This window comes from Diceros bicornis, chromosome 17 (assembly GCF_020826845.1).
Source record: "Diceros bicornis minor isolate mBicDic1 chromosome 17, mDicBic1.mat.cur, whole genome shotgun sequence".
Taxonomy (NCBI): domain Eukaryota; kingdom Metazoa; phylum Chordata; class Mammalia; order Perissodactyla; family Rhinocerotidae; genus Diceros; species Diceros bicornis.
In genome coordinates, this window is record NC_080756.1 from 729,420 (window position 1) to 756,539 (window position 27,120).

The following is a 27,120-nucleotide window of genomic DNA, read 5'->3' on the forward strand; positions in this document are numbered from 1 at the left end:
CAAACACAGCTAAATAAATGATCTCAGATATCTATTTAGTAACAGTTCCAAAGAGCTGGGATAACTGTCAGTACTGAACTATATCAAGTAATTGCTTTTAATTTATTCATTTTTTTGAGCACCTATTTTGTGTGAGGCACTGTTCTAGTCGGTTGGTATACATCAACGAGTAAAATTGTCAAAGAAGGCCATTGTAGAGGTTGGGATCCACTGCGGGAAGGGGGCCAGGGAAACAGACCATAAGTGATAGATTTAATAAGCAATTTTTCTGGTATGTTGGAAAGTGATATATGCTACGGGAAAAGAGACTGGGGAAAAGTGAATCCGGAGTAAGGTAAGAGGCTGCAGATTTTTGGGTGAAATGGTAGTGACACAGAAACCGTGCACGACACACCACGTGGGGCCATGGATGATCGGGGAGAGGGACGCTGTGTGTTTCTCTGTTTTCAGCATAGAAGACCTGTCCAGGTATCAAACACACATCTCCTTCTCCCCATCTCTCACCTGTTGGAGTGCAACTCCTGGCCTTGTCTCTCAGCGCTGGAGGAGAAGTAAATTACACCGGAAATGATGCTGCCTGGGCTCTCAGATCCTAATTTAAGCTCTTGTAGGTAGCACGTTTCCCATCAGTTGTCCCAATTCACAGTGGGTGGAGGAAGAAAGCATTGAATGGCACATGCAATTCAATTCAACAAACACTCATTCGCACCTTTTATTTCCCTAGAATGGCTTTATCCACTTTAAGAGATATAAAGACGCAGAAGTTCTTACGGAGCCTTCAACTTGTTCTAAGACAAACCACAGATAAACGAATATCTGAAAGAAAAACATGAGGCAATACTGAGCAAACGTCGTGTACACTTTCATGTGTGGAAGAGAAACACCACTGCAATCTGGAGACAGCCCAGGGCCTTCTGCAAAAGGGAGACCATGCACACTTTGTAAGCTCGAGCTTGCTGATGACTCGACCGGAGGCGACCAGGAAAGGTCGACAGCACCCCGCGGAGACACAGAGGCAGAAAGGCCAGTGCTCTTGGGATAGTTAAGGGAGGGAAGTCAGGTCGAGGGACTTCTTGACCAAGAGCAAGTGGCCATTAGACTAATATGAAGCTCGCACGTCCAAGTCTTACTCGGCGGCGGGGGCACCTGTATTAGACGGACCGTGGGGCCTCCCTACAGACGCGGGGCCGGACCGGGGGGCCCAGGTACAGACTTGAGTTTACCACTTTCCTCCTGAGAGAGTAACATGGAGACTAGAGGTAACTGTCTCCGTAACACAGGAAGGTGCCTTCTTTCCTTCAATTGCGTGGATATAGCCCAGTAGTCTAAAAGTATGGCCGCACCGCTTCGTGTCACTGTGGGCACAGACTTGGGACTTGAGGAAGAGAAAGTTCAAATGCGGGGACTGAGCTGGAGAGGGGAAGGAGAGCGGTGAGACCAGGGACCCCGGGACACCCGGGACTGCTCACGGGGACGCCGCCCCAGGCGGGTGCGGGCGGGGGAGACCCTCCGTGTGCCCCGTCTCGGGGCCCCAGAGACCGGTCCAGCCGGCGGCGCCTTCCCTCCAGGGGGGCCTCTGCGCGCGCGAACCGGATCGGGGAGGAGCGCGGTCCCGGGTGGACCCTTCCTGGGCTCGGTCTTGGTCGTGCCCTCCTCCAGCCCCGCCCACCTCCCCACCCCAGCAGGTTTGGCAGACCCCCGCACCCCCGTCGCCAAGACCCGGAGCCGGGAGTCAGGGGCCCGCGGCGGAGCGCAGCGCGCATGCCCGGGGCCGCCCACCCCGCGCCCGCCGCAGACGCCGCCCCGCGCTCCGCCCGCCCATCTCCCCTCCCGGGGCTGAGGCCGGTGCCAGTGCCCGTGGGCGCCGCGGGCCGCCCTGCAGACGCGGCCCGGACCGGCGGAGGGACCCGGGGGCCAGGGCCCCTCGGCCAGGCGCTCCCCTCGCGACACACTCCGCCCGCGGAGGGGTCTCCTCCTCCCGTGGGCGCGAACACCATGCGGGGGGCGGGCTGCGCCCCCGCGCTCTGCCTGCTGCTGAGCCTCCACGCCGCAGGTAAGGGTGCGGGCGGGCGCCGAGCGTGAGGGAAGCTGCACCTGCCGCGGGGCTCGGGGAAGGGCCGGCCGCGGGGCGGCCTCGGGAAGGCACAGCGGGACAGTCCTGCGGGCAAGGGGCGGGGGAGTCGTGCACCTGTTGGAGGACTGAGGCCGGAAACTTAAGCTCGAATCGGCTCTTGGTCTTCCCTTACCTTGTACGAATAAAGGACGTTTTCCGTGTGGACGCAGGTTGGCTTCCCCTCCCCTGCCCTCCGCCGAGACTCCGCGGTCCCGTGTCTGGGCTGTGCCCTTGGCTGCCGGCTGTCCCGGAGACGGCCGAGACGCCCTGCGGGAGCCCCTCCGGTACTGCAGCGGCTGCGGCTGCGCGGCCCCCGGGCTTGGGGGAGCCCAGAGGGTGCGCTGGCTGTAACCCCAGGCAGCGCAGCTCCGCCCCCGGGACCGAGGTGCACAGTTCACGTTAATGATGCGGCTCCTGGCTCCTTCGCCCCTGCTCTTATCACTTGAATTTTCTAACCCAATAAGAGGAAGGAAAGCTTTAAAATAGGACTTTCTCTTCCCTTTCAGCACCACGGTCAGCACCCGCGGGCTCCATTCAGTTTCAAGGCTGACAACCGGGGTAGGACCATCCCCGGGACAGATTCGATGAGGTCTAGCTAAGAGTGACAGGAGACTGCTCCCAAATATAAATGTATTTGATATCAGAACCAGTATCAGGTTTCGTATGGCAGCAAACCTTAGGAAGTACCTGGGGAATCTCGTGTGCATGTCGCTACAGACCCTGCTTTTTGGATAAGTGCAGCCTCTATGTAACGCAAGGACTTGCTGGACTGAAGCCTTTATCATTTTTGCACACACGTGAACCAGAATAGAATATGGCAGAGAGATTTTAGGAACCCCACTGCGGCAGTGGTTGTCCATGCAGCATCCTCTGGCAACCAGAGACGGAGTGTTTTCCCTGAGTTTGCTTGTCATCCAGTCACACATATTCATTCATTCTTTCATCTGACATCTACTGAGTCTGTACCATGGTCCAGGGGTAATGAATAAAAATAATGGTTGCGGAATTACAATTATTGTGGTATCTTATAAAAAGAGTGGGTGAGTCTTTTTCTATGTGTGCAATAATGAAAGTACTTTCTTATTTCTAGCTAGTGATACTTTAATGTATTGTGACTCTCTTGAACAAATAATGTATAGGAACATTAAGGCTATAATTAAGTACACATGTTAATTGTTATAACGTTGTATTGTGGAATTTTCAATAGTTCTTTGGCACCTTTTGAAAACTAGATAAATAGCTACAACTTGGTCATTAAATTATTTACAAACAGCTGTAGTGAATCCTTTTATTACCACCTACAATTCTTTAATGTTGAAATATGGCATGAAAATATACACATTGGGTTGAATTTCATTTACATTATTGTTTAATGATAGCACTGATGCAAACATTCATTACCAAAAAAAGCTTCAATTTGTATCAAATTTAGGAATGATTTAACTGACCTACCAAAAATATCAGTGTAGTTATTTTTTAAAACTAATATATAAACAATTATCAAGATCATATTTAATATATCTTGAGTAATTATAGCTTAAAAGTTATAAATTAACTTAAAACTAAGCAGGCGGAAAACATTTCTAAATTTATTGTAGATGAACGTTTGGGATGAGGAAAATAAAGGACTTTTGTTCATCAAAGGAAAAACCTAGGAGTCTGTAGCCCTAGATTCTACCTGGAACTCTGCCAAAGGGTGTATTACCAAAGACACATCAACCCATCTCTACTTTGACTTCTTAATTTGCAAAAAAAAGATTATTCAACCAATTTGAATTTAATAAGGTAATGCATTGAAGGGCTATCTTTTTCAGATTTCAGTTGCAAGATGCAATGTGGTAATTAATTGCATTCATATTTAATATAGTGCTTTTGATAGGTGTTTTTCACTGCAGATTGCAAGTTTAATATGTGGTTGTCTTGCCAGTTTCATTTTGAATGCATTTTAATTTTAAACAGCAATTTGTGGGTCACAAGCTTCCATCAGATTAAAATTCATCACAGTTATCTAATAACATTGTTAGGACTTTTCATTAGAACTGAAACAAACACAGATTTCTTGATCTAAGCTCCTGCGGATTTGGGTCATAAGAAAGTGAGTGGGTGGGAGAACAAAGATCAAGAAGCCACTGATTTCTCTACTTGTTGAATGTCTGAGTTTGTTTCCTTTACAGAAGACTCTTCTCTCAGGATAGAAATGGTCTTTATAAAGAAGAGAAATTAATTCTATATATTCAGATCTCTTTGACTAAAAGCCAATTGATCCATTTTGGTGATGCCCAGGGTGCCAGCAACTGCTTTATGCTGGTGGAACTGATGACACGTTAGAACCCTTTAGGGTTGGGAGAAATTGGCTCACAGGATGCGAGTTCTTCTGAGCTGTGCTGGGAACTGTTGACTTCAGTATAGCCATTCTCCCAATGATAACATAGCAAGTTGTTTTCAACTTGAGTGCTACTCCAGTTATGTGGTCGTGATTGCCTGAGTCACTACGCCAAAAAAAAAAAAAAGATTCTGACTGACCCTGAGTTCTGATTGATTCAATAGGGAGAAGTACTGTGGTCTGTTTTTAATGCCTATGGGAACAAAAAGGGGAAGTGGGGTACAATGCTGTGTAATTAACATCTCTGGGAAAGGTAACCCTAATGAATCACTAAGCTTGGAGCTTGTCAGAGAACCTGGATTCAACTCTCTCTGTGGCAGCTGATTTTCATAGATCTCCATAACAAGAAAAGTTATAGTGATTGTCCATCCAACTGCTTACGATACAGATGAGAAAACTGAGATTCAGTAAATGGTAGACAGTAAAGTATTTGCTTTAAATAGTAAAGTGCCAATTAACAGCATAGTCAGGATGAAAACCCAGGTTTCCAGACCTGTGATTGCATACTATATAAAATCATACACTGGTTCTAATAGGTGAGGCCACCATTGAGTTAGAGATGCCAAATCCTTGTTACCTAACTGTCCTCATTCTTTACTCTTTCTGTGAACCAATGTAATAATATAAACTCCATTTGAAAAGACCACTTCAGGAATATCCAAGCAGGGAACTAAAAGCTGCCCCAATAATATGGATGGTAAAAAAATATTATGCGGAAGATCCACACAGATAGCTCATTTTCTTCAGTGTTTCTTCTCTTTCTTTGCCCAAAGAACTATATTCTGTTTCAGGTGATGATATTTATTGGGTAGAATTTTAATTTAAAAAGAGTGAAAGTTTTGGGATATCTTAAAAATTCTCATGTGAAACTTTTATTTTTGCTAGTGAATGTTCTGCTAAAAAAAACATAGAAATTGATTTCAATGCATTACTCTCTCCTCACACTCTAGAAGTTTCTTTCACATTTCCACATTGTTCTTCTTATCAGCCTTTCCGGATGGCACAAAGACCGCCTTCAGTGTATCTTCTGAAGATGCCTCTTCATTCTCAGAGAAGAGCATAGTCAACTTCTCTAGTCTTCGGGAAGGAAGGGACCTATGGTGAGGGGACCACCCTCAAAAGAAAGGGTAGATCGATAGGAAAATGAGAGGTTACTGTTTAAGATTTTAAGATGTCTTTTGTCCATGAAGGGTCCCTTAGAACTCCAGAATCCATTTTTCCTGCTCACAGTCGCTCAACACAGTCCTACAGTGGCCCATGTTCTCCTGTGTTCTCTCCCTGTTACATTTCTGGTGCCATCTCTCACGACTTTCCTCTTGTTTGTCTCTCTCCAGCCACTTGATCTCCTTTCTGTTCCGAGAAGATGCCAGGCACTTGCCCACCTCATATGTTTTGCTTTTTTCTTTGCCTGAAACACTCTTTCTCTAGGCCATGGCTTAATCTCCCAATTTTAGGTCTTTACTCAAATGTTACTTTCTCAGTGAGGCCCTCACTGGCCATCCTATTTGAATTTCATTTTCCCCCAAATTCTCCAATACCCCATCTCTGCTTTGCTTTTTTCCCAGAGGTCCTTCACCACCTACCATATGAGATATTTTACTTATTTGTTTTGTTTATTGTGGTTCCTCTCTCCTCATTAAAATGTAAACTCCTTCAGGCACAGATATTTGTCTGTCTTGTGTACTGCTGTGTCTACTGCGGACTCTGCCCAGCCTAGGACTGGGGCAGTGCCTGGCATAAAAGCTACTAAAGATTAAATAAATCCATTGAATAAATTAGAACAACACAATGATATTTCTGGTCTCTTGTTTTTTGCATTTAATTTCTTCTTGGCATCTGTGCAAGACACACCTAGTCAACTTAGCCACTTCCAGGATGGACTTTGACAGAGCTCATTTATCCAAACCTTGAGTTACTCCCCAGGAGCCTTGCATGCCCAGGGGACACACTATCTCAAACAGACTCTGCTACCATTGTGAACTGAAGGGCAACAAGGGATGGGCTTGCAAGAGAACAGAACTACTGACCAACTCAGTGGCAAAGTCCTTCAAACTGATTACCAGATACTGTACAGCCAAATGCCGGGCTGGTTGGCTGTATTTTCACTTCTTGGTAAAATGCCTTCTACATGTAGGAAGGGCTATGGTCATATGAAAAGATTCATAAAGCTAATTTACAAGGAGTGTTTAAGGCACTAGGACAAACCTGTCTGCTTCTTTGGTATTTGAGAGGAATGGATATGTGTGTATTGGAGATCACCCATTCCTAGCACCACAGAGATTGCATATTCTATCGGAGAGCATACCCTGGCTAGCACCTTGTAAAAATTCCAAGATGCACTATCCACAGTCAGCCTTCTCTTCTTTGTGTCTCGTCTACTTCTCTACCAACTCGTCTTCATCCTATCATCCTACTGTTGAACATAATTAAGGTGATATCTTCTTCTTACCGGTCAATATTTACAGAATTTGTCTAATTTGATCTCTTTCTGAATTTTGAAAATTCTCCTCTCTGGTGTCCATGGATAGCCACTATTTCCTAGCTTCCCTCTTTTCTCACAGCCATTCCTCAGTCTGTACTTTTAGGTCTTCCTCTGAGTGTTATTTAATGGTTAGTGCTCTTGAGAGTTTGTGTGTCCTTGGTCTTTTTTTTTCTTTTCTCTCCATGCAATCTCCCTGGATGATTATATTCAGACCTATATATGAAAGATTCCTAAATCCATATTTCCATCTCAGATATTTCTCCTGAACTCTAATCTTGTAATTACAATTACCTAGGAGTCGTTGGAAATCTCACAAGCCCCTTATATCCAACTATTAATACTCAGTGCTTCCCATCACAATTGCTCTTATTTCTGTATTTCCTATCGTTATGAATGACACCAGGATCCCCCACAATCACCCAAGTCTGAAACTAATAACTCAGCCTGTACTCTTCCTCTGCTACTTTCATCCAAACGGTCAGCAAGTCTTCTCAACTCTCCATGTCCATATCACTGCCTTGGAGTAGGTCCTTATTTCTCATATAGTGTCTTACAATTACCTATGATCAAATCCACTCTTCATAATAATATCAGAGATAAAACTCTAAAAAGCATATCTGATCATATTCCCCATTTGTAAACTTCTTTAATACAGCTATTTCCTTTTCTCTTGGAATAAAACCCAAACTCATTAACATGGCAAAGTCTTTCACTACCAGGTCTTTCCTAATTCCATCCTTATTTCCTGTCTTCCTGTCCTCCTTTGCACACTGTTATCATACTAAGACCAAATTTCTTTTGGTTTGCCATGCCTCTCATCGTTTTCACAGACTCTTCCATTTGTCTCAAGTACCCAGATTTGGCTTCTATTTCTAGACAACTCTTTCTCAACTTCAGGTCTTGGTCAGGCATTACCTACTCTGAGAACCCTTCCTTTGACATCCCACATTCAAGTAGCTTTCTAGATTTTCCTTTTGGGCCCTGTATATTCCTCTATAAATGTCCTTAACCTGGGTATTGAAACTTTTTGAAGACAACAACAGAATTATAGCTTTTATTTCTGTATACTCATTCCCTAGAACTGTACTTATTACCAAGTATACCATCAATAAATGTTCAATGAATGAATAAATATATTCAGGATGTATTTGGAAAAATAAATTATGATAAATTAATTTACAATCAAAGAGAGATTATATCTGATTTTCATGACCTTAAAGAGTAAAATTGACTTTATTACTGCTCCTTCCATCCAGTCTACATTTACTGATTACAAAGAAGTGGAAATGGGACAGAAAAGCTTTCATTTAGACATGGTCTAGTAGGTAAGTTTGTGTCTCATGGGCATGATGCCAGTTGTGTGTTGAACTCCTCCTAGATAGATGGACACCTCTATGGGATTTTCTGGTACTACTTCAAGATGGGAATGAGATGAATGTCTTTATGAATGTCTTTATTTTAAAGAGATCAAGGAATTAGATAAGCTACATAGCATGGCAGTTGTGCACTAAGGAATAGACCCTAATCCTGGTTACTGATGGATTATTATCTATCTTGTAGTAGCAAACATAAGCCACTTAGACATTCAAAATCAGGTGGGAGTGAGGCAGCGGGTTCAATAAATCAAGACCAAAAACAACCCAGCCCTCCCTTGCTCTCCCAAACAGAAACCAAACCATCCCAGAGAGCATCTGAGTCTTTGGGTGGTTGTGTACATTTTCTTTCTCTCTTTTTCTGTGTAGGCAAAGTCTTTATAGACAAAAGTTTTGGATCCCACACCTTTTTCTTATGGGAGAAATACTTATACCTAAAGAATGGAGGCTGGTTCATGAATTATGAAAGGTCCCTATTATGAGATGTTGGGATCACACATCAAAAGCCCATTTATTGCCATTAGTATTAATGATAACACGGGTGTTATGTTTTATGGAGAGTTTATTGTTAAATCCTTTAAAAGCTGTTCGTAAAATCAAATTCAAAAGGTAGAGACAGTCATTTTTCCCTTTAAAGGGGGATTTTGAAAGATCCTCCATGGCCCATAAGTGCATTCTTCATCTTCAAAGCACTTACAAATGCTGACACACTCAGAGTAGCATTGATATTTCCCAACATAAAGGATTTTAATAGCTTTGAAAAAATATTTAATAGTAAAATATTATTTTAAGATCAAATTTCCTAATGCTTATTCATCAAATAATGTAACTATAAGTGTCTGTTATTGTGACAATATTTAGCACAGAATGACAATTATCACATTTATTTGTGAATATTAGCACTTTACGTTTAAATAACATTTTACTAATAATGGCTATCTAGACTTTCTTCGTAATCAAATCTCATTTGTTTTCAATTTTTTAAGATGCTGATGTCCATTAAAATTGCAGCCACATGGACCAACAATAAAGCATAGCTGATTGTTTACATGAGGCAGCAGTCTGGATCACAGGTCTAATTGCACAGAAGTAAATGCCAAGTGCAGTGAGACATGAATTGTTTGTCTCCTAGTTCAGACCTGAGGCAGTATTTTCTGACTTAAATGTGCACAATGGCTTAAGGCAGCCCTAAACTACTGATTCTCTGGAGAAGAGCCCTAAATGAGCAGAGTAAGAGTGTCCCAACGTGACTCACTGGTCTGTACAGCACGGGCACAGAGCAAGACTCTGCTGCTGCTTCACTGTAGGGGTGATCCAGTTCCTGTTGGAGACTACAGGGAAAACGGAGAATATGCATAACTGCACAGTCAGCTCCATCCTGGGTGACTTTTAGTCAGCCGGGAAAGATGCTCAAACATAATATCATGGTGAGCTAGTTTGAAGGCCATCAATCCATTAATATAAAGGTGTGGTTTTAAGTTATAAGTAATTTACTTTCTTTGCCTTGTTGATTCAAAACAGTGTTTTTATTCTCCCTGGAAGAAAATGAAATAGCTTAAACAGAGAAGTAAAGAGAAAATTGAAATAAAGGGGAAAATGCCATATTTTCGATAAACTTTAGCAGAACACCGTAGTAGTTAAGAGCCTGGATGTTGTGGTCCAGCTCAAATCCAGGCACAATCACTTGCTATCTCTATGACTTAGGGCAAGTGATTTAATCTTTCCAAGCCTAAACCTCCTTTTTTAAAAATGGAGATTATATAGTATACAACTGTAGGGTTGTGGTTGTGCATTAAACGGGATAATGTCTGTAAAACTGCACTGTCTCATTAAGTGCCGTGTAAGGGATAGGAGTTATTTGATTAAGGGCGGGAGACGTCGGGTGATAAATGGTTAACTGGTGACTTGGAGCCATTTCTCCTTTTTGTGTTTGAGCCACTGCTGGAGGAGCATTCCTGCCCAACAGCGATGCTGGATTCCAGCTGTGTGTTCAGTCGGGCCTTATCTGCCTGGTTTTCCTCTACCACAGGCCTTACTGAACGTGCAGGTTTGTAGTAGACTGTGAGGCTCTAAAACATCCACCTGTCACTTTTGGCCACCTGGAGGCTGGGGAGACCCCAGTCGGACCCAAGATGTCAGCTCAGTATCCTCCCGGCCCTTCTTCAATCACCACACCAAGCCCCTCAATAAGACAGCTTGACATCCTGTCCCCCCAAAATCCACCTATCCTCTAAATCTCTCTCACGATGCTTTACCAAAAAGCTCCATCCAAATATGGTGTCTAGCATCATGTCTTCAGCCAATCTCTACTTAAATGAACATGAAATACAAATTTTTCTTGGGCCTACCCAATGGTGAGTGAAAATGTGTAACATTTACATAAACACCGTAAATATGAAATATCTAGTTTTTATTGCACTGCCTTGCTCAGCAGGTCATCCAGACTTGTCCTCGGGGCTACCTCCCTAATCAGTCTCTGTAGGGACCAAGAAAGGGTGAGAAGTTCAAGCATGCGGCCTGGGCTGTGGCTCATAGCTGTAGGATTGCTATAGGCCTCATCTAGGATTGCTGCTCTGGCAATCCTCCTCTACTGGCCAGCTAATGCTCTCCTGCTCACCATTTGTAGCCCATGGAGCTTCAGGACCACTGGGTTCCAGGTCCACATGGAAGGCTGCCTGTGGTTCTGTGGACACTGAGGAAGGCGGGGCTGTTCAAATGTAAAGGGAAAGCAGGGAGGGCATGGAGACGCCATGGCGTGTGAAGGAGCTCACAGGTGCTCAGAGGTCTGGGCTCTTGCCATCCCCAGGCACCTTGCATCTCCAGAGCATCAGGATTTCCCAGCAAGGGTCCACTGGTTACTTTTGAGTGACTTGTTTCCTCAAACTGAGAATGCTTGATATTTAGAGTGCTCAAATTATAGATTTCTTCATGCTGTTTGTGACTCCTAGATCAGAGCATTAACTGAAGCTATGAAAACATAATAAAAGGGTCTCCTCTCAAGAATAACATTAGATTTTACAGGGAAGACACAAAGAGACTTCATTATCAGAAAAGAAGGAAAATACAAATGAATGTTTCCTAAATCCCTATGATTTAAACTGTGTCCCAGGTGCTTCTGTAAGATAATCGTCTCACCCTTTACGGTAGAAAGTATGCTTTGAAATGGCGTGCATGTACTTCAGAAACAGCAAGAATATGCTCCAATTCATGTAGCATAGCAACAAACAAACTTAGGCTCTAGAATCTGACTCCTCGGGTTTGAATCCCATCTCTACCATTTACTGTTTAAATTCTCTGTGCCTCCCCTTTCTTGCCAGAAAAATAGGGGTAATCCCACAGTAACTACCTCATAGGGTGGTTGAGGATTTGAAGAGCTGATGCATCCAGCCCCACAGCATGGGGGCAGAACACTGAGTATATTCGATAGCTCATAGCTGTCAGAGTTGTCGTATTAGCATGGGAAAACTTCCAGTGGTCCTGTATTTCTGCTCCCATACTTGAAAAGAAAAAATGTACACATCGCCTCTTGGTCCATCACAGAGAACTCACTCTGAAGCCACCTTTAGTGAAGAGTACCTGCCATGAAAATCAAATCAACATGCCCCTGATTTTAAAAATGCTAGTAGAACCTTGCCTTTAAAAATTTTTAAATACTCATAATGAGCAGGGTTATGTTGGAGGAAATAAAGGCTGTTTTCCAAACTGAAGTATATAAGAGAAAGAAATCCTATAACCATCAGAGGCACTGCAATCAGGGGCAGCCCTTCTTCTGGTAAAGCATCTCAGTCTCGGGCTCAGGTGGGATGAGTGTTGTCGTCACTCCCTGCCGTCCCAGTCTACAAACTATGAATTCACAACATCCAACAGAGGCCTAAACATCCCACTTCTAATGCTGAGCTCTCTCCGTGTTCATGGACACCTTGGAAACTGTGCATTGCATGGTTTGCATGCTCTAGGTTGAAGACCCCGTCCACAGACCTTTGGTGTGTGTGGCGGAGGAGGGCTGTGCTTCATGAAATCAGTTTCCACACATGCATTTTGGGAATTAGGCAGCCTGTCTCCCCCAGTGTTAAGATCTGCTGAGTCAGCCATAAGTTCCCCGTGGGTGCAGGGTCCATGTCTCCAGTCCCCCGTACTTCACCCACAACATCAGCTCCCACTGCTGGCAGCCCCCACTGCCCCAGCCCTTGACATCTTGTAGCTCCCCCTTTGGAGCTGTGTGTGCAGGCTGAGCCCCAGTCTCCAACTTTCTCCTTCCTCTCCGCTGCAACTGAAGTGTGTAGCTCTTGCTTCCCGTTCAGGAAAGGTCTCTTCTCAAGTAGCCACATTTTAGAAAGGATGCAACACACTGATCTACTCCATATGAGAATAGCTTCGAATCATATGGTCCTTCCCCACCAAATGTTCACTTTTCCAAAGAATTGTGAGAGAGCAGTGCCTTAGACCAGTGGCATTGATTTCAAATGATGGATGAAGGGCCTGGGACAGGATGGAGTGAAGTGTGGAGCTGAGGCCCACCAAGTGCCCCTCAAGTCCCTAAACGCAGGCAGAGCGGACCAGGGCAGGGGTCTCTTCATGTGGCCACCATGACCTCCTTCCTCACCCTCCTCCTGCCCTAATATCCAGTACTTATGTCTCTGTAGTAGCATTACTATGGCGATATTTTAATTTTTTGTATGTTCTAGTGTTCATTTTGCTATGTTTTAGTATAATTCCTAATCTACTATGAGAATTATTCTTAAAATAGACACTTCTTTTTCTTTGTCTTATAATTGGAGCTCAGCTTTCAAGTCATCTGGAGAACTCTACTATAAAACTGATAGAAATAGTTTATAATTGCTATAACAATTTATAAATAATAATATTTTAGCTATTTGCACAATAATGGTTGAGGAATAAAAATTATAGTTTACAAGGGTACTTATTCATTACTCAGTAAGTGCATATGAAACCCAATTCCTATGATTCCTGCAAAGGTTAGTGTTTCTCAGCTTCCTAGGCATGTGATCGTTTTTCTCCACTTCTCATTTTCCCAAGGGCGTATCTTAATGAAGGTCTTCTCGTAATGGCTGTGTAGAATTTAAGAGAGAGTAGCCTTCTCTCCTGTCAGCCTCTCCTCTATGCATCCTTCGACTCAGATCTTCAGGAACTAGGGACATCTGACTGCTTCTGTCTGAGCCAACATAATCCCTCCCCCCAGCAGAGTCTGAGGCCAGGCGTCGTAACCCCATTCCTTCTTTGTGATTTAGGTCTAGGCGCATTGTCCCAGAGCATGCTGTCCTAATTGTAATATGTTCCACTCTGTAATATGTATTTATCAGGTGAAAAATAGCTCTATTAAAACTGGGCAAAAATCAGGAAACATGAAACCCTTTCATTATAATTTTGCCACCAGCACCTGCCACACGGTGGATTTTTCCTGACATGGCTGTCAGTTCTGTGACTCCAGATAGAGTTTTCCACCGTGTGCCCAGGTTTAGGGGGATGAGACAAATAGGAAGATGTGAGGGACACCCAGATTAGTTACAGTGGGCTGGAAGTGGGAGCAGGAACCACATTTTTGAATGGATTATTTGAGGAAATGCGAAGGAGTGTTTATATCAAAGAGCATGCAGGAAAAGTTTATAGGATGCCTTAATTAAAATCATTCCTTGTTCTTGTAGGATTCAGGTCCTCTCCTACATAGAGGATAATGGAGCCAGCTCTATAGAAATAGACTAATTACTTTAGCATTGCTTTTTTATTTTTATGATAGATATACTGGACACTGCACTGGCCAAACACATGAAGCGTTAAGTAGGATGAGGGACCACACAGCCCCTCCTCATGGGATTATGTGTTTACATCCTAGAGAGCAACCTGGACCAGATTTTAGGAAAACCATTCCTGGAATGAGGTGTTCTTTCAATGACCAGGTGATCCAAGTCTTTCTTGGGAGGCCCAGGATGGTTTACAATCTTTATAAATGTAAACATTGTTATTGTATAGAAACTCTCATTTTATTATTATTTTTGTACTTTTCATGACAAAATTGCTAGTTTCAAGATGAACGTTTTTGTCACATTGGTTGTGTGGTGTCAGAACACAAAAGAAGGCAGATGTTGCACATATAACACATACATGCATACTACACGTATGTTGTCAGAGGTAACTAAGACACACAAACTGGATTTTATGAAGCTGACTTTATATGTCGACAGGCCGTATGGGACTCTTTCCAGACACTGATGTAATTTCCCATGAAGATTAGTGGTGTGAGCATACGTTCCGCCTGGAAGGTTGTCCTTCAGACCTCAGTTGTCACATCTGGGGAAGGGTGCAGCCTTCATCAGTGTTGTTCCTGTGAGGTTTATAACTGAAAGTCAGTACCTTGGTGACCTCGCGGATCACCATTACCAGTAGAATACAGGACAACTGGAAGAATAGTTCTAATATTCCCCTCCTTCCATCCAAGGATATTGCTTCTGGAACCCTCCGCTCCTGTAGGTTCCCAAAGGGTCGTTCCTTGTACTTATGGAAAAACTTTCTTTTTAGAAAAAATCAGCACACTGCGAAATCTGTCCAAGTGAGTTGAAGCCTCTCTTTCACTGAAGGATGTTCCTAATGCAGTGTAGACGCACAAGGACCTCCTCCAGTTTCTGGTGAGGAAGCGGAGTCTCAGAGCAGTGAACACACTGGCACTCTATCACACGTGCTCAAGTTCACACAGATGAGAGGAGAGGGGCTGGGGTGTTGAAACTGGAATCTAGGTCCCTTTACCTCTTAATCCATTGCTTTTTAAAAAAGTGTGTTTCTCTCCTTTCTCAATACTATTAATAGCATTTTCTACATAAACTTTCACTGGTACTCCTGTGTATTTTTAACTTTTCCTGAGAGGCGTTTACACATCAGATGAGAGCCTCGTCATTTCTCACGTAGAAATTCCCAAGGGACTTCCTGGAGGTATCCATTTATATCTCCTGTCTAGAGAAGAAAGTGTGGGCAATGCTTAAAAACAGTGATTGCCCTGTCACAAAATGATCAGAGAACAAATTCACCTTTTTATTTTTCGTGAGGAAGATCAGCCCTGAGCTAACATCGGATGCCAATCCTCCTCTTTTTGCTGAGGAAGACTGGCCCTGGGCTAACATCCATGCCCATCTTCCTCTACTTTATATGGGACGCCGCCACAGCATGGCCTGGCAAGCAGTGTGTCGGTCCAGGCCGCTGAAGCAGAGCTCATGAACTTAACCTTTACACCACCGGGCCAGCCCCAAAGTTGCCTTTTTTTGATTGTTCACTTTTTCAGGTCTCTTTAGAGACCATTACTTCATCCTTTTGTTCCTTTTGTAAGTTACTGACACTGATTTAAACTAGGACTTATTCTGAGAGGGTGTGTGCAAGGCCGTTCTACCTTGTCCATCCAGGAATTACCAACATCGAGCTTGAGATAATGAACCATAATGTAATCTAACTTAATACTGCAATTTCATACATTTCTCTTTCCCTTGTTAAGAGATTATCAAAAACAGAATGAAATTTCAGTTGTGGAATTTTGTGACCATCAAAACTGGTTAATCTCATGTAAATGTTGCTTCTATGATAAAAGTACTTTTATTTTATATGCAGATGAGTCTCTTTGACAAACCATCTACTAAACATCCTATGAGAAACACTCTATCCCTTAATGGGTGGAGGAAGTTGTCACGGAGCTCTCAGTGAAGATAAGGAGGCCTACCGCACATCTCATGTCAACTTTCTCCATTCTTTACAAGAACTGTTTCAGTCCTTCTCCATTCTCCTGAAACCTCCAATCTTTCCTCGCTGTCCTTGCTCTCTTGTAAGATGACCTCATCCCCTTCTGCACAGAGAAAACAGAAACCATCATAAGAGAACTTGCTCAACTTCCACCACCAAATCCCTTAACATCCCTAGTCTCCACCAGCCCCAACCCCCCATTATTACAGTGGAAGAAATACCTTCCTGCAGTCCCAGGCTCCTCCTCTGCCTGACTCTGGATCCCAGCTCTTTCTTTTGGGGGAGCTCAGTCTACTGGTTATACCACGTGTTTCTCCTATATCTTCAACCACTCCTTCTCAACTGGCTCCTCCCTTTAAGGTTTTAAATATGCTCAAATCTATCCTTCTTGAAAAACCAAATTCCCCCACCCTACGTTCCCTTCCTGGTAACACACTGGCACTCTATCACACCCAGACTTGTTGGGAGTTGTCCATGTATGTTGTCTCTATCTCCCACGCACTCCTCAATCTAAGTCTACCTTTCTCCCCCAAACACACTGAAACTACTTTCTATATGTTTATCAATCATTTGTCAATGGTACAGATTTACATTTAGTGATGAAAAAAGATGCTTTGATACAGTGTTGACTGAAAAAAGTAGCTTATGAACCATAATATAGTATAATCTATTGACTTTTTTTGGTTTATGGTTCTATGAACTTTTGCACGTGTATAGATTCATGTAACCACCACCACAATACAGAAAATACGGAAAAGATCAATCACCCAAAAAAACTCCTTCATGCTATCTCCCCCATCCCCCAACGCCTAAACCCTAATAACCATTGATCTGTCCTCCTTCACTAATTTTTTTCTTTTGGAGAATGTCATATAAATGGAATCGTGACTTTTTGCAGCTGTCTTCCTTCATCAGCCTAATGCCTTTGAGATTCATCCAAGTTGCTGTGTTCTTTTCGTAGTTCATTTTTTTATTGATAAGCAATATTCCATTATACAGATGTGTCACAGTTTGTTTTTCCATTTACCCACTGAAGGACATTAGAGTTGTTTCCATTTGGGAGCAATTGTGAATAGAGCTGCTTGTAGGTTTTTGAGTGAATTTCTTTAGGGTGAGTATGCAGAAGTGGGATTGCTGGGTCACACAGAAAGTATATGTTTATGAGAAACTGCCAAACTGTTTTCCAGGGTGCCTTTGCCCTCTTGTCTTCCCACCAGCAAGTCATGAGACTTCTACTTGCTCCAGATACTCTCCAACACTGAGTATTATTAAGATTTTTCATTTCAGCCCTCTAAGAGGTGTGTAGTGGTATCATATCACAGTTTTAATATGCATTTCCCTACTTGCTAATAGGATTGGGCAAATTTTCATGTGCCTGTTTGTCATTCATGTATCTTTGGTAACATGTCTGTTCAAGTCTTTAGCCCATTTTTAAGTTGGTTTGTTTGTTTTCCTACTGTTGAGTTTTACGAGCTCTTTCTATTTTCTCATAACAAGTCTTTTTTGGGTATGTAATTTGTGAATATTTCCTCCCACTGTGTAGCTTGCTGTTTCATCCTCTTAATAGTGTCTTTCCCAGAGCAAAACTTATTATTTTGATCCAGTCCAATTTATCAGTTTTTTCTCTTATGGGCTGTGATTTTGGTGTCATGTTCAAGAGCTCTTTGCCTAATTCTAGGTAATAAAGATTTTTTCCTATATTTTCTTCTAAAAGTTTTATAGTTGTATATTATACATCTAGATCTATGATCCTTTTGCAGTTCATTTTTATATAAAGTGTGAAGTTTAGGTCAAGGTTCCTTTTGTTGCATATGGATGTCCAGTGTTCCAATATCATTTTGAAAAGATTATCCTTTGGATCTATTGCTATCCAGAAAAACATTTTCTCTGGATCTATTTTTGAACTCTTTATTTTGTTCCATTGATTTATGTGTTTATTTCTTGCTAATACCACACTATGTTGATTGCTATAGCTTTATAGTAAGTCTTAGAATTGGGCAGTATTATTCCTCCACCTTTATTCTTCGTTTTCAAAATTATTTTAGCTGTTTTATTTCTTTTGCCTCTCTATATAAATTTTAGAATTAGTCTCTCTCTCTCTCTCTCTCTCTGTATATATATCCGTCTATTTATCTATATAAAATTCTATCTATTCTCTATCTATCTATATAAAATTCTGCTTGGATTTTTATTGTAATTGGGGATAATTGACGTCTTCATTATGTAGACTCTTCCAATTCGTGAATGTAGTCTGTCTGTCTATTTATTTAGGTCTTCTTTGATTTATTTTCTCAGCATTTTGTAGTTTTCAGTATATATACCCTATATATGTTTTCTTAGAATTATATCTAAGGATTTTATTTTTTGTAACTGTTGTAAATATTTTTTTAATTTCAGTCTTCAATTGTACATTGCTAGCTTACAGAAATGTCATTGATTTTTGTTGGTCGACCTTGTATTCTATGACCTTGCTAACTCACCTGTTAGTTTTAGGAAGATTTTGGTAGATTCCTTGGGATTTTCTACATAGACAATCATACCATCTGCAAATAGAACAATCTCATTTCTTCTTCCCCAGTCTCCGTGCCTTTCACTTCTTTTCTTTGTCTCTGGCACCGACTAGGACTTCAGGACACTCCTGTATAGAAGGGGTAAGTGTGTCATCCTTGCCTTGTCCTCTGTCTCAGGAGGGAAACGCTGGTCTTTCACCATTGAGCATAGTGTTAGCTGTGGGTTTTTGTGCAGGTGCCTTTTGTAAAGTTGAAGGAGTTCCCTTCTATTTCTAGTTTGCTTAGTTTTTTTTTTTTATGAGTAGGTGTGAATTTTTTCAAATGCTTTTTCTGCATCAATTTATGTGATAATGTTGTTTTCCTTCTTTAGACTATCAGTATGGTGGATTACATTGATAGCTTTTCAATTATTGAAGCAGCCTTAGATTCCCAAGATAAACCCCACTTGGTTATGGTGTGTTATTCTTTTTATATATTTCTGTATTAAATTTGCTAATATTTTGTTGGGGGTTTTTGCATATATTTTCCTGAACAATATTGGTCTATAGTTTTCTTTTTTAGTTTTGTCTTTCCCTGGTTTTGTTATCACGGTAATTTTGGCCTCATAACACTATTTGGGAGTGTTCCCTCCTCTTCTTTATTCTGGGAGAGGTTGGTGAAATTGATTTTATTTTTTTCTTTAAATGTCTAGTAGAATTTGCCAGTAAAACCATTTGATCCTGAAGATTTCTTTTTTCAGAAAAAAATTTAAGTAAGAATTCAATCTCTTTTATAATTTTAGGACAATTGAGGTTATTTATTTCATCTTGGGTGAGTTTCATTAGTTGGTGGTTTTCAAGGAATTGGTCATTTCCTCTAAGTTGTTGAGTTTACATGGAGAGGAGTATACGTGGTAATCTCTTCTTATTCTCATGTCTGCTGGGTCTGTAGTATATTCTTCCTTTCATTTGTGTTTTCTCTGTTTCTTTGTCAGTCTTGCTAGAGTTTTATCAATTTTTTGATGTTTTCAAAGAATCAGCTTTGTTTCATTGATTTTCTCTATTGTTTCCTATTTTCAATGTAATTATGTCTGCTTTTAACTTTTTAATTTCTTTACTCTGCACACTTTACATTTATTTTGCTCTTCTTTTTCTAGTTTCTTCAAATGGAGGCTTAGCTTATTGATTTGAGATCTTTCTTCTTCTCTAGTATAAGCATTTATGCGATACGTTTTCTTCTAAGCACTGCTTCAATGGCAGCACAAATTGTGATGTTACATTTTCATTTTAGTTCAGTTCAGATATGTTCTAATTTGTCTGTGATTACTCTTTGCTCCATAGATATTTAGAAGTGTGTTGTTTAATTTGCAAGTGTTTGGAAATATTCTGGTTTTCTTTCTGTTATTGATTTAGTTCAATTTCATTATGGTCAGAGAATGTACTTTGTATAATTTCGGTTCTTTGAAAATGTGCTAAGTTTGTTTTATGACCTGGGATATGATCTGTCTTGGTGAATGTTCCATGTGCACTGGAAAAGAGTGTGTGTTCTGGTGCCCTTGGTCGGGGTGTCCTATGAATATCTGTTAGACCCTCTTGGTTGATGGTGTGATTCTGTCTTTTATAATCTTGCCCTTGCTGAATTCCTGTTTACTAGTTCTATCTAGTATTGAGAGAGGAGTGTTAAAATCTCCAACTGTAATTGTGGATGTGCCTGTTTCTCCTTTCATTTTGGTCACTTTTTGCTTCATGTATTTTTATGCTTTTTGGGGGGTTGCACACACGTTTAAGATTACTAAGTATTCTTATGTATATCACATCATTATGTACATATATGTGTACATCATATGTACATATATATCACTATGTAATGTCCCTCTTTATCCTTGGTCATTTTCTTTGCTCTGAAGTCTACGTTGTCTCATAGTAATATAGTCACTTTAGCTTTCTTTTGATTGGTGTTTGCATGATTGCAAGATTTTTCCGTCTTTTCACTTTAAACCTCTTGTTTCATTAAAGTTGAAGTGAGTTTCTTGCACTTCCACAGCTCCGTCTGAGTCCAGGACCACGTGGTGGGAGGACAGAGAGAGGAGAAGCTGGGGTGGTTGGCTCCACCCTCCTAGAAGTGCAGCTTCACCGATAGAGAGGAAGCGTCCCCTCCTGCAGAGTTTCAAATCCTGTAGACTTAATTAATTAATTAGTCTTAATTAATCCCGTGGTTAATGGCCAAACCCACTGCTGCCATAGGATTGCTTGGGGTGGAACATGGAGAGTGGAGAAAAGAAAGGGGAAGAATGGGGGGAGATGCCTGCAGTTCTCGTTTTCAGAACTAGTTTTAGAGCTGGAGTATTTCTCCTGGAGCTGTCTCTCTGCATCCTGGTGTCCACTGTGGGTTGATTAGAGAATACTGGCAGGAGCGGGAGATGTAAAACTTACTGCTGATGCTGCGGAACTTGGAATTCTCTTCTTCATTCCCAGTTGCTCTGCTATTGCTTACTTTCCAGAGTTCTCAAATAGCTGCTTTATTCAGGTTTTATAGCTCTATTTAGTGTAAGCGACAAGGCAGAGCAGGTTTCCTCCATCTGACCCAGACTCAGAATCTTCCATGCCCTTTTAAGTCTTTTAAAATTATTTTATTTTCATTCAAGGACCCAACAGTGGAGGATGATTGGCTTAGTTCTTCTAGAATGCTGTCCCCAAGCCTTTTTCACATAGAATCTTGTCCTCTGACCATCCAGGCTCAGCTGTCCATTGATGAATTTTCAGTGGGTAAATCCTGTGTTCAGGGTTGTCTTGTTTAAACTCTCGGACTCTCGGTGGCACTGCGCTGATCACAGACTCCTTTTCACACTCTTCCTGTGCCTTCCATACTTCCTCAATCTCCGATTTCTCTTCCTCTTCCTCCAACTACTCCTTAACTGTGATCTTCTCTGGGTCTCAGCTGCAGACACATTGTTCTTCTCATCCCACAAGTCTTCCTCGGCAATCTCATCACTGAATTTTCCATTGGTATGCTTATGGCTTTTAAGTATTTATCTCTAGTCCAGAGCTTCCTCCTGAGTTTCACATAAATATAATTACTCTCTAGACATTTCTGCTACTATATATTGTAGGCCTCACAAACTTACATCTCTCTATCTCAATAAGAGGCACTCCATGCATTCAGTTGCCCACTAGAAACAGAATTATCCTTGAACCTCCACTGCTGGTTCCATCCCAAACGTTAACTCAATCATTGAATTAATTTCTTTTTTTTGTGTGTATGTGTGAATTCCAGTGCCTTAATACTTCTGGAACTCATCTCTGCTCCATCCCTCCACTGCCTCAGCTCATTTGTCCTAAAATTCCTTACTTGGTATCTTCGTACTTACTCTTGCTTCCTTCCAACGTGTTTTCTTGTATAGCCAGGGTAATCTTTCAGAAATATAAATTTTATCTTGTCACTTCCCTCCTTACATCTTATAAAATGTCCAATTTCCATAATGGTTCATTTCTTAAGTGCCATTAAAGGTAACTTACAGCTTATCATGTTACCCTCAATATCTCTGCATTAGTTTCCAGTTGCTGCATAACAAATTACTCTAAAATTTAGCAGATTAAAACAATACACATTTGTTATTTCTCAGTTTCTATGAGACAGAAATCTGGGCATGGCTTAGCTGGGACATCTGCTTCAAGGTCTCTCGTCAGGCTTCAATTAAAGAGCTGGCCCAAGCCGGGCTCCTAGATGAATGCTCAACTGAGGAAAGATTTGCTCCCAAGCTCGTTTTACATGGTTCTTGGCAGGATTCAGTTCCTTTTTGGACTGAGGGCCTCAGTTCTTCACTGGCTTTTGGCCAGGAGCCACCTCCTACACATGAACCTATCGGACAGGACAACTTGCTTCATCCAAGTCAACAAGGAGACTCTGCTCAAAAGTCACATCTTTTTATTTACTTTATTTTATTTTATTTTATTTTGTGAGGAAGACCGGCCCTGAGCTAACATCTATTGCCAATCCTCCTCTTTTTCCCTTTTTCTCCCCAAAACCCCAGTAGATAGTTGCATGTCGTAGTTGCACATCCTGCTAGTTGTTGTATGTGGGACGCGGCCTCAGCGTGGCCGGAGAAGCGCTGCATTGGTTCGCACCAGGGTGTGAACACCAGCCACCGGTAGCAGAGCAAGCACACTTAACCGCTAAGCCCTGGGGCCGGCCCAGACATCTTTTTAACCTAATCATGGAAGTGACACCCCATCACCTTTGCCACATCTGTTGGTTAGAAGTAAGTCACAAGAGGAATCTAGCTCACTCTCAGTGAGAGGGGACTACACAGGGTGTGAATACCAGCGGGTGTGGGTCACAGAGTGCCGTCCGAAAAGTCAGCCCACCACATCTCTTAACCTTCTTTTCCACATCTCCTCTCTTAACTTCTCTGTGCTGCTTTCTGACTGATTAAAATTTCCAATTTACTAATTCTTTAGTCAGAGGTGTCTAGTCTACTGTTTAACCCATATGTTGAATTCCTTCAGTTATTATATTTTTCATTTCTGTGTTTCCACTTGGATTGAAACATGCCAGTTCTCTTTTCCTTAAACTTATTATTCTTATTTTTCTTTTTTAATCTCTTTGGATGTTTTAAATCAACTTATTTTAAAGCCCCTTTCTTTTCCTCTTTTATTTATCCTTTCGTAGAGGAGAATCTTCCCGCTTCTGTTTTCTGACTGTCTCTCTTGATGTGCTTTGTAATGTTTAATCTTTGCCTGTGTCTTCAGTGGGACTTGTCTTCTGTGGAAACACGTGGACACTCCATTTATATCCTAGTTTCTGGAGACATCACTATGAGATAATTTTTCAGTTGCTTCTAAGACCCTATGCTACACACAGGTTCTAAAACATTTTGTTTCTGAGCTTCCGTGAGAACTCTTTCTCGGTTTTCCTCCTCCTCTGCTGCTGTTCCATCTCATTTATCTCTGCTGGCTCCTTTTCGTCCAGCTCCCTGACTCTACATATTCGACGTCTGCGGTGCTCTGTCCTACACACTCTTCTCTTGTCAACAGCCAGTCACTAGGATTTAAATTTTATCTGTATTGGATGACTCACAAATCTCTCTCCAGCCATGAACTACAGACTTGATTTTTCAGTTTATAGTTCAACATCTCCACTTTAATATTTAATAGGCATCTCAATCGTAACATTTCCAAAAAGTTTACTTGAGTACATTCATAATGTTGAAGTGAAAGAGGCCATAGAAAGGTGGCATTTGAAAATAGAGAAGATAAAACTAATTCCAGACACTAGCTCAGCAGTCCTCGACTTCAGAGTCTGAATGTGAGAATTCCATTATAAATGCAGATTCCTAGGTGACATGTCCAGAAGAGATTCTGCCATGGTCATTCTCGGCGGGATCTGGGAATTTGCGTCTTAATATCCCAGGTGATTCTGATGTAGAGATCTAAGCACAACACTTTGAAAACCTTTTTCCTACCTAATGGCTATGGTGGTTGCTAATACCATGCTGCCAACTTGGTTCCCATTACTCAAGGACAAAGCAGGACTAAGTCCTTTCCCATATCCGACTAGATAAAGCTGGGAAATTTTAATTGTATTTCAATTGCACTTAAAATTAGATTTTTGTTTTCACCTTTCCCTGTAGGCCAGTTTTAGCACAGGAGATTTGTTAGCTGGACTCATCTGTTCTATTTAGATAAAATGGCTCTGGAAAAGTTTGCCATGATTGATATCATGTACAAAGAAAGATTGACGATAATTGTGTAATTTTATCAGTTCTTCATTCATTTCTCCCCTTATCGTAAATCTGCATTCTCAGATATTCTAAGCTGGTTCTTTCTTTCTTATTGAAATTCATCTCCATCCCCCACTATTTTGTCTTTTACTTACCAAATCTTGCAAGGACCTGCAAGTCTTTTTTGCATGTTAGTCTTTATTAACATGCCAATTTCAGTAGCACTGTCATGGCGGATATAGTTTTCATGCTACTGAACGTTATAGATTCCTCTTTTTGGTAGGAGGAGTCCCTCAGGTGAGAAACCCAAATTCATTCAAGCATTCAATATGTCTTTCCCAAAGCAAGGGACCATCTTTAAATGAGGAAAATAAAATTCAACTAGGATAAAGACATACATCCCTTCTATTTCTTAATCCCCAGATGCACTTCAGTGAAGGGCTGAAGCAGCACTTCATTGCTGCTTTTCACAACGGCAGACTCGGATCTCTGAGAGGGCACAGGGGTACTTGCCTTTCAGAAGTATGGAAGCTCTTCAACATCATTTAGTAAATTACTTTTAGTAAAATACTAAATGAACACCTAATATACATCTAAAACATTTTAGAACCGTTCTCCATTTATAAAATGCTGCAGGAAAAACAACATTGAAGAGCCCTGTTCTGAATTTCATAATATTGAATATGTTCCTAATGACAGCTTCATTTCCAAATCTAAGGAACTCTTATCTCAGAGAAACAAAATTTACAGTTATTTCAAGGTCATCACTGTCCAGTCATCTTTGGCAAATTATGGTAGCTTGATTGCTTAAGTAAAAGTTACCATCTAGTTAGCATGGTGAGGACTGGACACATGGTGATCCGTTTCTGTTACTATTCCAGAATCCACATGAAATGTGATTGTGATTTGGATGATCTGACACCCAAAAATGATTCCCAAACTATTTCATCATGGAAGAAAGCACTTGAGCTGACTAAGAAAACCACCTGTCTTTATATCCCTAAGTGAAAGTCGAAAGCATGTTGGTAAGACAGAATTGTGGAAAATGCTAGAAATAGAGGCCGGTCATAAAAGTCTTGAAGGAGAGCAAAAGCTATAAAACTAGCAATTCCTCTACTATAAATATTCCATAAGAATTCTAGGCACCCCAGAATTCTTACAAAAAGAGGTAAGTAGTTTTCTAAGGACAGTACTTGTGCAGCTTACGGTTGCCGTAGGCACCGAGGGAGAATCTGGGCACTCAGATTGCATGACTCTGTGGAGGGCATCACCACATTGTGATCCCCTCACTCCACTTCCCATCTCATACGGAAGACCTGAGGTTTGCGTTTCTAACTGGTGTTTGACCTGGCAATGTTCTCCTTGACTCACGTGTGTATGGTACCTCTTTTCTCCTGTGGCCAGTGACAAACAGGAGAAAGAGTTATTTAATTATTGGATATTTACCTAATAGAAGAAATAAAGGTGAATGTATTACTTCCCCTGGGCGTCCACGTTACTAAGTCACAAGGAGAGAATGGATGTTGTTGCACAACTGGAAGTTGCTACCACAATGAATATCCTCAGATTTCTGCTCTCAGCTGAAAATATTCAAGCATTTAAAAAAATTATACGAAGTTAACTATAATACAAGCAGGATAAAATAAGAATGAAACAAGAATTGTATGGAATCCAATTGATTAAAGGGAGGAAAGCTTAAATATGATCTAAATGGTTATCATTTGAGGAACAGATAGGACATCCAGGAATAGAAGCCCAACAGGTGTTAGAACTGAAGTTTAGATACAGGAGAAAATTCCTGACTAAAAGAGGTGTTAGAATGTCAGATAAATAGGACTTTTTCAAACGACGCCCACTTCTGTCCACCCAAAGTCTCTAAGATGCCTCCAACAGCGAATGTGCTGTATCTGTTGGGGATACTGAAGCCAGGAGAAAAGATGGAGACCAGCTGACCTAAATCCTTCACAGGCCTTCAAGCCTCCAAAGAGGGTAATTCTCTTTGTTGGATATTTCTACTCATCTTACTGGATAAGGTCTTTGATTTTCATTTCTGCTTCTTCCCCTTTCAGGGTGCTTTTCAGGAAATGATCACTTTTTGGAAATTCATCAGAAGAAGAGCGGAAAGTCAGCATTCGTTTATCACCATGCACAAGATATTGAGAAGAGCCTGGATGTAGCTCCACAAAAGATATATAAACACAGCTACCACTCCTCTTCCAAAGCTCAGATAAGCAAACGCCACCAAATTGTTAACTCAGCATACCCTAGACCTGCGGATGACCCATCGCTCAATCTACTGGCCCTGGCTGGCCAAGATCTTGAGGTGGAGAATCTTCCAGTCCCGGCAGCAAATGTAATTGTGGTGGTGAGTACTGCACTTGGCTGATGCTGGTGCTGATGAGTTCCTCTGTGGCTGATGCTTGAAAAAACCTAATGGTGAATAGTTGTCATTGGATCCAATGATTATTTACCTCAGCATTTGTCACTCTCTGATGTTTCTTTTCTGTTACTTGGCTATTGTCTGTGGGCTTCCTCTTGAATGTAAGCCTATGAGATAAGAAACCTTGTCTGTATCCTCTGTGCACAGCACACTGCATGGTGCAGAGTAGATGCTTCAGAAATATTTGAATAAAAAGTTGCTCTGGAAGGCCTTACAGTGACAGCTGATCATGTCCTGTACTGAGCCTCCTGCCTCTGTGATCATCTGTTCTAAGCGGATAGGCCTCAGTCTCAGCTTATGTAAATAAGTATAGTTATTGAAGACCTTCTGGTCATTTGACCGAAACTGTAAGAAATGAAGGGAGAAGGTGCTGTAGAGGGAGGG

General features: G+C 41.6%; 1 protein-coding gene across 1 annotated transcript in view; it reads left to right on the plus strand.

Annotated features, from left to right (window-relative positions):
• Nucleotides 1-1,761: 1,761 nt before the first annotated feature.
• The window catches only part of PTPRR (protein tyrosine phosphatase receptor type R), a 226,120-nt gene continuing 200,761 nt past the window's right edge, over nt 1,762-27,120 (plus strand). The window contains exons 1-2 of the mRNA XM_058559189.1: nt 1,762-2,053; nt 26,366-26,661. Coding sequence (XP_058415172.1) covers nt 1,762-2,053; nt 26,366-26,661 — 588 coding nt within the window. The remainder of the gene's footprint in view (nt 2,054-26,365; nt 26,662-27,120) is intronic.